Source organism: Chenopodium album, chromosome 18, assembly GCF_948465745.1.
Source record: "Chenopodium album chromosome 18, dcCheAlbu1.1, whole genome shotgun sequence".
NCBI classification, from domain to species: domain Eukaryota; kingdom Viridiplantae; phylum Streptophyta; class Magnoliopsida; order Caryophyllales; family Amaranthaceae; genus Chenopodium; species Chenopodium album.
In genome coordinates this window covers 41427289-41439760 of record NC_137851.1, presented here as the reverse complement: position 1 = coordinate 41439760, position 12472 = coordinate 41427289, and the positions used below count along the sequence as shown (strand labels likewise).

At 35.5% G+C, this 12472-nt stretch overlaps 1 protein-coding gene across 1 annotated transcript; it reads left to right on the top strand.

The window, feature by feature from the left end:
• Positions 1-4814: 4814 nt before the first annotated feature.
• LOC145592152 (uncharacterized) lies at positions 4815-5765 on the top strand. Its single transcript, XM_081648612.1, has 2 exons — positions 4815-5477; positions 5571-5765. Exons 1-2 carry the CDS (start codon positions 4815-4817, stop codon positions 5763-5765), a joined length of 858 nt encoding a protein of 285 aa, XP_081504738.1.
• The last annotated feature ends 6707 nt before the right edge of the window (positions 5766-12472 follow it).

Below are 12472 nucleotides of genomic sequence, written 5' to 3'. Positions count from 1 at the left end.
ATCATCGTTCTTATATCCCTCACGAAATCAGTTTTGCTACTTCTCGTCTTTGGGTTAGAGTACAGGGGCTCCCCCTTTTGTATCTAACTAGAGAATGGGCAAACCAAATTTTATCTCATGTGGGTTTTATTGAAGAATATGAACAGGTTGGAGCAAGCTTACCCATGCATGCAGATATTAGAGTGCGGATGTTGATTGATACATCACAGCCACTCATTCCATGGTGCTATGTACCGGTGGAAGGAGATCGGGTAGTCTGGGTTTTTCTCAGGTATGAAGGTATATTTAAATTCTGTAAATCTTGTGGGTTTGTTGGTCACAGTGAGAAGCGATGCAAGGTGAAGAAGGAGGTTTCTACTCGCCGTCTTCGGTGTAGGCTCTCTGTACTTGAAAGACGGGGAATAAGGGTTCTGTATGGACCTGGCCAAGCTTACTACACCAATTATGTCAAAGGGCTTCCAAACGTTTTTCGATATAAAAACCCGGAAGTTAACCTCATGAGACCAGAGGAACCTGAGGATCTGCCTTTTATGGATAGGAATGGAGGAGGTGACATGGATAGTGGTGGAACAAAAAGGTATTACTCTGCTTCTGGTGGTAGCTCTGATTCTGATATTATTGAGAACACAAATGCAGGGGATAAATCCAATATGGTCAAGCAAACAGGTACGAGATTTGGGCTGAGAAATGACCCTTATGCTCGATATTACCCGTCGCAGCAGTCCCCTAATCAAGCCAATCAACCATGCAATAATCATACAAGTCTGAGGATCAACCCCAGCCCGCGTGAGGTAAGAAGCCCAGTTCATAATTTGAATCTGCAATTGGCCAGGCTAACAACATCAGAACAGAGCAGGGGACTCAAGATAGGGGGAAAGCTCCAATGGAGCCCCTATCTCTGTCGATCGGCAGCAGCTCCCCCATCTCAGTCTCAAACCCAGTTCCACCCTCGACTCTCGAGGTGGGCGAATCTTCAGCTGCTCCGACTATCTTACAGAGACGAAGGGTGCTAGCCACTTCGTTCCCTTCTCTTACTGTTATTGCTCCACCTCCCCTAGTTCTACCTATTCCGTGTCCTCGTCTTCTTGAGCCGAGGCCGGAACCTATTGTTATTTCTAAAAATAGTCACGATTCTAACCGTGAATTTCGTATTACTGCTGTTGCATATAATTTTGTTGAAACAGGTCGGCAATTTGCACGAAACCTCAGGCTTTCAAGAAACAATTTAGCTCGTGTTTTCCCAAAAGGCTAACCCACTTGTTCTCGCTTCGTGGGTTAGTCTCCAATAATTTATAGAACGAATTTGCTTAATGTTCCATTGACAGAATATGATCCGCCCAACATCCCTGTCACTCCAATTTCTCCAATTAGATCAATTAATATTGATGATCTTTTCAATTCAAGCCATTCAAGTTGGGCTGGTAAATGGAGGAGATTAAATGATTCTACTCTTGTCAAATCTGAGAATGGGTTGACAGTAAGAAGAAGCTTCAATGATCTGAATTGGGTAGCGAAAAGGAAATTGAAGACGCTGAATCGTTGGTCAGAAAAGGGAGCTTTCAGTATTTGGCAACGTGATAAACTTGGTACTATGAAATTCAGATCTAAAGCCATGTTGGATGTTGACATGGCACGAACTTGGGGTGTGAAACCACTTGTTCTTGAGTTCAAGGGAAATAAAAAGTGACCTTCTGCTACCTCTTCTTCTTCGTCTTCTGGTCCGAGCAAAAGGCAAAGGAGCGAGGAAGTCACTTCTAAAAGGAGGCAGGATGATGAAGATGACATGGATGTTGATTTTCATAAAGCAGTGCAATAATCTTTTGTGGAGCAAATTGGTGAGGAGGCTGCATCGTTTCAACCCCCAAATCAGATATGAAGATAATCTGCTGGAATTCTAGGGGATTAAATGACCCACACGCCCCTAAAATTCCTTATCTTGTGTGGTTAACTAAAACTAAAAATCTTTCTCTTTTGTTCTTGTGTGAAACTAAGATGGCTATGACTGTTGTTAATCCTCTTTTGGATTGTCTTTCCCCTAATTTCTCTTTTGGAATTGATACAGTAGGTACGAGGGGCGGATTGGCTTTATTTTCTTGGTGTAATGCTACAATTACTCCAATCTTTTGCTCTCAAAATATTATGCTATGTAATATTGTTGATTTTAGTGGAATATCAAAGTATGTAGTATTTGTGTATGGTGCTCCGGCTGTTGAGGACCGGGTTTCGGTTTGGAATGAGCTAACTGACATTATTTGCAATTACCCTAAATGTCTTTTACTTGGTGATTTTAATCAAATTGAATATCTAGCGGATTCACTTGGTGGAATTCCAACTATTAGAGGGGTGGATAATTTCATTGATTGGCGTTTAAATAACGATATTATTGAAATTCCTTTTTCGGGTCCGAGATATACTTGGACTAATAAAAGACTTGGAAATGGTTTTGGCTATGTAACCTCTGATTGGTTTGATGATTTTGGTAATGAGAGAATAACACATGAACCCATTATAGTGTCGGATCATGCAGCAATTACTTTCGAATTGAACCTGCCGCAATTTGCAGTCAATCGGCCTTACCAAGTAGAGGTTTGGTGTTTGCGTTTCTCGAAAATTGCTCATTAATCAAACTGGAATGGGGTAAATATATTCCGGGCTCGAATCCTTTTGTTCTTGCGAGAAGATTGCGTTGCGTACGACATCTTCTTCAAAAATGGTGTCTTGATAATAGACGAATTCTAGGAATAAATTGGCAAAGTGTGAACATAGAGCTTCTTTGTACTAGAGCGAATATTTCCAGTTTGAGTGGTGGTAATCAGTTGGTTCAACAGCTCAATATTATTATCCCAGAATGCCAACTACAGTATGGCTATTAGCAACAACGTATCAAAGAATGATGGCTAAAAGAAGGGGATGCTCCTACTAGACGCTTATTCAACAAGGTTAAACAAAAAAAGAAGAGGAAAGAAATTTTAATCTTTTGTAATGACGATGGGGAATGGATGGAAGGATAGGAGAAAATTGCAGATTTATTTTTCAAACACATCAAGAATGCCTTCCAGCCTGAGCTCGACCCAATTCATTTCCCAAGTTTCCCGCAGCATATCTCGGAGGATTTAGAAAAACCTTTTACTCCAATTGAAATCAAAGACGCAATATTTGATGTTCACTCTTCGAAGTCTCCAGGGCCGGATGGATTTATAGCGGAATTTTTTAAAATTCATTGGGAGTCCGTAGGTGCACGGTGATTAAAAGTGTGCAACATTTCTTTGACACAGGGTTTCTGTTGACTAAGCTAAATGCTTCCCTATTGGTTCTCCTACCAAAGATCGATTCTCCAGAAATGGTTACACAATTTAGGCCGATTAGTCTTTGTAACACAGTTTATAAGTGTATTGCAAAGTGTTCGGCGAAATGCATGAAATTAGCATTGCCTTTTTTAATTTCGGATTATCAACATGCGTTCATCCCAGGTCGACATATGGAAGACAATGTGTACTTATCGCAGGAACTTATTCATTTCATTAACATGAAAAAACAATTGACTCATCTAGCCGCTGTCAAGGTTGATATGTCAAAAGCTTATGATCGGGTAGATTGGATTTTTTTATTTAAAATCCTAAAATCTTATGGCTTCTCCTCACGTTGGATTCAGTGGATTTCACAATGTGTCTCAACGGTCAGCTTCAAGGCCATTGTAAATGGGAAAACAACTTAAAGCTTCAAGCCACAATGTGGTCTTCGACAAGGTGATCCTCTATCCCCATATTTATTCCTTTCTGTATGGATGTTTTGTCAAGAATGTTGTTTTTAGCCAAAGAAATTAAATTGTTTAGTGGTATTAAAATTGCAAGAAGAGCTCCAAAAATACCACAATTATTTTTTGCGTATGATGCCATGTTTTTCTTTAAAATTGATCATTCTTCTTGCGCAAACATTCGGGATATTTTAACAAGATTTGGGGTAGTTTCGGGACAAAGAATAAATTTCCAAAAATCATACATCAAATTTAGTCCCTCTGTTCCCCAAAATCTTGTTACCGAATATAAGGAAATTCTAAGGATTCCTAGTGTTCAGATTATGGGAACACATTTAGGGAATCCAATTGATATTTCGGGGAAAAAGTCAGATAACTTCAATTTCTTGGTGGAAAAAGTAAAAACAAAAATCCTGGCATGGTCTACGTGTAGATTGTCACAGTCTGCAAAATTGGTACTTATTAACTCAGTTTTAATGGGAATCTCGTCACGTGTTATGAAGTCTCTAAAATTGCCTTTAGCAATAGCCAACAAATTAGATTCATTCATAACTAGGTTCTGGTGGGCTACAAGTGGGGAGAAGGGTATTCATTGGACAAAGAGACAAATAATACAGTTACCAAAAGGAATGGGTGGTTTAGGAATTAGAGCAACTAGTATGATGAATGATACCCTCTTATTCAAGAATGTTCTTAGGATGCACAAAAATCCACAACTTTTGGCGGCTAAGATTTTTAATGCAAAAGTGAAATGTGTTATGTGTCATGGTGTTCCAAGAAATCAGGTGCTAGGTCCATTTCTTATGCTCCCAGAGGGCTCCAGCAAGTTGCTAACCGTTTCCTACCGGGTTTTTCTTGGAAGATTGGAAATGGCGATAATATTCCTGCTTGTAGCAGTAATTGGGTTAATGGGACAGTTCCAGTGGTCAAGTCAAATCAAACTCTTCGTGATAATTTGAGGTGGAAGGTTAAAGATTTTATTAACCAACATTCTTGTTCATGGAATGCTCCTCTTGTGAGAGAGAAATTTGAGTGGCACATCACATAACAAATTTTAGGGATGGAGCTTCCACGTGATAGGGCGGAGGACTTCATGTATTGGCCGAATCATTCTTCAGGGATATCTGGGTATGCCTTCTTATCACAAAAGACAAACACTCAAGAACCGAATCATAGCACAGACAATTTTGAGTTCTTCAAAATCATTTGGAGACTTAAAATTCCGCCAAACTGGAGTATGTTCATGTGGAAACTTTTCTATGAAGCCATCCGAACAAAAGAAAAACTTGCACAGCGAGGTATGCAAATGAATGTTCTATGCGACTTTTGCGGGTTGGAGGTTGAAAACACACAACACATCTTTAGATTCTGTGATTTAGCTAAATTTGCGTGGAATAACGCACACGTAGTTAATAGCTATACAACTAATGATTCCAATTCCATTACTCTTCCGGATTGGATTCAAACCTATATCCTGCTTCTTTATAGTCGGGATGGTATCCATAGCTCCGCAATTACCACCTTTATTGCAACTTTATGGGGCCTGTGGGTTACTGGAAACCAACGTCTTTTCCGAGGAGATAGTGGTGGTACTACCACTTTGGAAAGGAACATTGAACAAGCATTACAATCTCTTCACGACTACAACAAACCAAATCTTCCTAATTTAGGTATGCAGCATACTCAAGAAACGGAACTCAATGAACGACCGAGTTTGTGCCAGGTACATATTGGACGGGAAAGTTTTATTTTTTTGTCCAAGTATGGGTCAGCCGGATTGTACGCTCTAGATAGATGGCTCTTGGGAAAAAAATAGTGGACAAAGTGGTTTGGATGGGCTATGAAGCTGAATAAAGAGGATTGCTTGGATGCGGGAGCAGGCTTTGGATTAGCAGCTTCGGCCTTGCATTCGGAGGCACAAGCGTGTCTTGAAGCCCTAAAATGGTGTACTACTATAGGGTTCTCTAAAATACTTTTCTACTCGGACTCAATGAATTTGGTCAATCTTTAACGTAAGACGAAAATAAATGATATAAGCATCTTCTGGACCATACAGGATATTAATAATTTGGGATTGAAATTCCAGTGTTGTAATATCCTAGAAGGGGATAGAGACAAGGTACAACAGGCACATCTTCTGGCCAACCATAGTCGAACTAGTTTAATTAGCTTTACTTTTAACTTGTAATTTAATTAAGTTATGCTGATGTCAAAAAAAAAATAAATAAATAAAATAAAAGTAACTCTGCTCACCACTAGTGGTTTAGATAATCGTGCTCCCATTAATTGCACCATCATCTAAGAAGAAATCAAAGAAATATAGTAATACAGTAAAAAAGGATGGAAGTAACCCATAATCTATGATCAATGACATAAACAAATGAGGAGCCATTAGCAAGGGAGCAAGGGACACTTGATGAGATGTACACATACTTTAAGATCTTCCATATCCATCCCCACGTATCAAGTCAAACATATGACAAGCTTGTTAGCACCAGGAATTCTGTTAAGATCCTTCACAAGCCAAAAATTTAATTTAACATTCATTCACAATGTCACTTAATTATTCACTTAAATTTGTACTCAAACCTACAAAATATCTCAAAAAAATGAGCGCAAAATTATCTCGACAAGTTTAAATAAGTAGCTCAAATTCATAAGCGTCATAATGTTAGTCTTTCGATTAACTTTACCATATAATTGATTTACTTTTACTTATTATCTATCTACTTTTGAAATTGATAAAATAATATCATTCATTGGGGCAATTTGTCAAACAGTTAGTGTGCATTCAGTTTATTTTGCTTAAATTTTGATGAAATTCAAGCACAAATCAGTAAAATACAAATACCCCAAATCTCTGGAGTTGAATAGAAGTGAATTCACCAAAACTTCAAGCAAAAATTATCAGAATCGATAGGATATATGATCTTAATGAATCTGAAACATTAAACATAGCAAATTGTTGACGAAGTTGTAAATGTATGCTCTAAATTGATAGTATATATGATCCGATTATCGTACGAAAAAAAATTAAACCCTAAAAATCGATTTACACCAAATTTACAATGCTTACCTCTATAATTAAGAAATTTTTCACCAAATTAAGAATATGGTTGAAGAATGGTGTAGATTACAACAAATTCCTGACTTTTGAGCAGATGATTGAGGTGAGAAAACTTGAAAAATGCTATGTTATCAGTGAGAAGGAGGAGAAACGAAAGTTTTGTTTTTTTGGTTCAATGAATTTAATTTCCAGATTTAATCACAGCCATCCAATTCGTTTTAATCTGATGGTTGAAATTAGTTCTTAGTTCCTAATATTCGGCTAGTTCCTATATATATATATATATATATATATATATATATTATTAGAAACCAACCTTCAAAATCTAAACCCTCTAAATAGGTATACAATATAGTATAGATTTTGATTGCTAAAATCAAAATTATGATCCTAAAATAAATAATTTCACATCAAACTAATCCATCAATTTCAAATTTTGTCTTTACAACATCACCTTAATAGAGAAGTGATGTATACAAATTATAATATTAGTCGATATAAAAAGCTAAAACTATATGGATAATACCTTAACATAGTTTATGTGTAAATATACAAATTCATGAATCATTGATTCGTCAAACTAAACTATGTTGAAAGCACACCCATTGAACTCTCACTTCATCAATCCATCACCATACCTTGAAAATTGGAATATAAAGTAAACTACAATAGAGCATTTTTCATATTAGTAACAATTAGAAATTGATGAATAAAATTTAAAACCAGTATAATGCTGGTGCATACATGATTACCAAGAATGTTGCACGAGCTACGCTTGGAGCACCATCTTGGTTAGAATTACACTCTCATCACCTTAAATTAAGGTGACAATTAGAGACCACTAATCACAGATGATTGAAAATAATGATATCAAACAGTAGAAAACTGCATTATAGAAAATAAGGTTCACACCTAGTCCTTCATTATAAGTTACAAACAAGTCTCAATGTCTTTTTTCAATCAGATGTCTGTTAAAGAAAAGTTATCCAAGAATCTAACTGATATCCAAATAAAAATACTACCTCCGTTACATATTACTCCCTTCATTTTTAAATACTTGCTCCATTTCTCTATGCGCGTAGTTTTAAGAAAAAATAGAGAAAGTAATAATATATGAAGGTAGTAGGGTAGGTGGAGGAATAAAAAATTATAAAAAGCAAAAATAGTGGAGAGGATTGGATGAGAGAGAATATGAAATTAATAAAATATGATCATGATGGGTCCACTAGGTGAGAGAAATTAGTTAAATACTAGATTAAGTCCCGTGCCATGCACGGTAATTTAACTATTATTTATAATTCAACATTATATTTTTAAATAAACAAAAAAAAATATTTTGTATGCTGCATGTGGACAAAATATATAACCAAAGTATTTTTTTTTTATGTATATAATGAAATGAAAAATGAAAGAGTGAATTATACAAAGAATTTTAAAATTTTAATGATCAATTAGTATAATTTTTCATTTTATTAACTAAATAATTAAGTATTTTAAACTTGTATATTAAAAACTATGGGTAGGAATACAAATTTATTTCTTCAGATCATTAGATATAAGACCCTCTCCAATAGTGAGACTCAAGTGAGTATTTTTAGGAGAGAAAGATTATTTTTTGCAATGTATACCAATAAGTTGGTATTTAAACTTAGCAACTCTAAAAGAAAGTTGCTAAGTTTAGATACTCAACTTTGAGTCTCATTTGACAAAAAGTGTAGGCCCCTTGTCAATATTCTAATTATTTTGTAATTTATTTAAGTTTTACCTTTTTTTTAATCTTACAATATTTGATATTAAAAATAAATGAATTTGGTGAGCCATAAATTAAAAGTGACATTTGTATATTTTAGAGAGTCTCACCATTGGCAAATTAGGCTTCACATGAGTTGCTAAATTAAGAAGTGAGTACGGTGTCACCATTGGAGGGAAAAAAAACAATTCATTTTGTATTTCAATACTCAAATTTGAGCTTCACCATTGGAGATGGTCTAAGGCTAGATGTATCAAAAAGATAAAAATTGTATTGTAACATAAATAATTACTATAGTTGTATTTACGGTTATTTCACCAAATACCCCTAAGTACTTTGATAATTCACCAGATACCCATGAAACTTTCTAAATGCACCATATACCCCTGAATACTTCGATAATTCACCATATGCCCTTAATGACTAACGTTAGTCATTAAGGGTTAAGTATGCCACATGGCAGCTTTTTAGTGGCTCCCTTTTAATTACTTAATTAATTATCAAAAAATCTTTAAAAAAAACTTTACAAAAAAAAAAATAAATAAAAAAAAACCCACACCCAGCCACCACTGCTCCACCCCAGCCAGTCCCCGTCCTGTCGCCGGCGCCGGGACCACCTCATCTCGGGGGCGCCAGGCCTCCCCCTTGCCGGTGACCACCACCCTGTTAGCCCCACCCACACCCAACACCCCCACCTTCCCCCAAACTTACAAATTGTTGAGCAAGAACCCAGCCCCCTCTCCTAATTCCGACGCTGGAACATCCCCGGACCACCTAAGCCCCTTCCCCCGCTTCCGACGTCGTTTCTAACTGCCCACCCCTACTAATTCCCCTCCCCGAAATCCTAGATCCACACCCTCCCTTTCTCTAACCCTCAAAACAACCCCAACCACCTCGAAAAACCTAAAAGCCCTAAAAAAAACCCCACCACCACACTTGAAAAATCCCGATTGGCTCTCCCACACCCTCGAAAACCCTAGCTGCTAAGGTTTTCGAGGGTGGGGGAGGGCCAATCGGGGTTTTCAAGTGGTGGTGGTGGGGTTTTTTTTTAAGGGTTTCGGGTTTTAAGGGGAGTGGGTTTTGAGTGGTTATGTGGTGGTTTAGGCGGAAGGGGAGGATTGTCGATGGCGGGGGGAGGGGCGGCGGAAGCCGCCAGCGCGGGGGAGGTGGGTCTCGGTGCCGACGGTGGTAGGGGTTGGGCAAGAATGGTAGGTGAAAATGGTGGCTAGTTTTTTTTTTTAATTTTTCAAATAATTGATTTAATAATTAAAAGAAAAGATTAAAAGAAAACCAATTAGAAATTGCAACGTGGCATAGTTAAGCCTTAATGACTAACGAAATTGATCTCCGTTAGTCATTTGGGAATTTGGTGACATTGTTGTTAAACTCGATGGTATATGGTGTATTTGAAAAGTTTCATGGGTATATGGTGAATTATCAAAGTACTCGGGGATATTTGGTGAAATAACCATTATATTTAATACAAATTGGGATAGTGAACAACATATATAATTTGTCGTGCTTTTGAAACATAAATAACTAAAAATTAAAAAATAAAATAAAATAAGATTGATTGTCAAAAAAAATATGCTATTAGTAAGCCGATTCCCAATAAGAAAAACATTCAAAATTTCTAAATCGAGAATACATGAATAACCACAAAAAAAAAAAAAAAAAAAAAAAAAAAAAAAAAAAAAAAAAAAGCAATGGCAATATCAATTATTTCAAAAACGCATCATTTTTTAAATTTTTGTTACAAAATTACTGCAAATATAAGGGTTAGGGAATAATGTATATACTCCTTATATATGCAAAGCAATAGACATTAGAATAATATTTTATAGAAATGTGATTCACCAAATATAAATTTTGTGTAGGTAAGTAAATGGTTTGGTCAATATTTTTAGTTTAATTTACAATAAGCAGTAGATGTCATCGTGAAAACAATAAGCAGTAGATGTTATCTTGAAAAAAAAATAGAGAAAAAACAGTTTCAGGAAGTGACACAAGTCATTTATAGAGTCTGTTTCTTCCTAATTTATAGTTTAATATTACGTTTCAGGAAATGACACGTGTCATTCCTGGTGTCTGTTTTAGTATTATTTTATTGATTGTAAAAGCTTTCCAAATAAGGAAATGGAGCAAGTATTTAAAACGAGCAAGTATTCAGGAAATGACACGTGTCATTCCTGGAGCAAGATTTAAAAACTATGCAAATTACAGGGGTTAATTGGAGAAAATTTATCATAATTCACATATAATACGGACGACAAAACTATGTTTAGAACAGGAAACCTAAGAATGGCCCCAATGCCAGTGCAAAGTGCTCTACTAAGACATGCATTAATTAATTTCTTTTACTATTTTACATCTAATGCTATTGTTTCTGGACTAATTTCTTCACAAATAGCTTGAAGTGAAAATATAAGGAGATAAAAATCTACCTATATCAATTAAAACACATAATAGTAATACAGACTGAAACTGATGCAAACAGCTAAATTTTTCTTGATTACCCAAAAAATTAAACATTAAAAAAAAATTAAAAAATTAAAATAAATAAAATAAATAAACTGATAGTTTAATTGTGAATTCTGAATTCTGAAAGGGACTTACCTTTGATAAGAGAACCGTAATCTTCTCTAGGGTTGATCTTTCCGTGCTTTTTGGATTTGGTTTTGGGTTCCCTTCCTTCAGCTAACTTAGGTCCAGTGTCCTGTTTAAAATAGCAAATGCAAACCATGCAATTACATATAATCACAAAATTGATCATGAAAACAAAACAGTATAAAGTGATTAATCTTATTATATGATTAACAGTTCTATTGTAACCCGTGGAAATTATTCAAGGGTAGTGAAAGAAATGGCCCTCCGCATTAGTAATATTCACTTTGAACTGAATACGAAGCAGCTGAATCTTTTAACATTTGATGATTTGATCCCACTGCCGCATCTAGCCATAGGGACACATTTCTTCTTAGGGCGGATCTGGTTCAGCCTTAGTTGGTATATCTAGAGGAATTTTTGTTGGAGGAGGTGAAGGCGAGGCAAAGCTTCCGCTGATCTATTACCATTTCCATTTTCATCATGTGGATCCATATTCTATCACAAATCTGATACAACACAAAACAAAAGCATAGGTTAACAAAATCAGCTACTATTTAAGATTTGAGATTTTATTATTCATTATGTTTATTATAATTTCCAATCAAAATCCAACTGTAATGACATGACAATGACCTTTGTTTTGTTCGTAACCAGTGTCAAACTGGTACAACTGTTGATTAAACCCAAAACCATTAAACCAAATCTCGTAAAACAGAAATGATCTCACACATAACAATACTCTAAAATACAATTAAACCTAAGAAACTATCATGAAATCCTATCTAAACTATAAGACATAGAATGAATTCTAAAACACCATTATTAAGTATCTTTTTTCAAATCAAAGTTAGAAACCAATCTCATATTCAAACTGAATGAAACAATTATACTAACAAATAGTTGAAATTGTTCAACTGAAAAATCAATAAGAAACCAATCTCATATATATAAACTTAATGACGGAATTACTAACAAGCTGACAAATCAATCAGAACTATTCTTTATCACTTAGAAACCAATTTCATATTCAAACAGAATAACAGAATTACTAACAAATAGATTAAATTGTGAAGCTGACAAATCAATTAGAACTACTCTATATCAATTAGAAACCAATCCCATATTCAAATTGAATGACAGAATCACTAACCAATAGATTAAATTGTTAACTGACAAATCAAATGGAACTACTTTATTAATGACCAATGACCACAACTATATTCTGAATATTTAGTAATCAATCAACTATAAATACCTTGAATACAGATCACAGAACTCACCAATATCGTTGCCA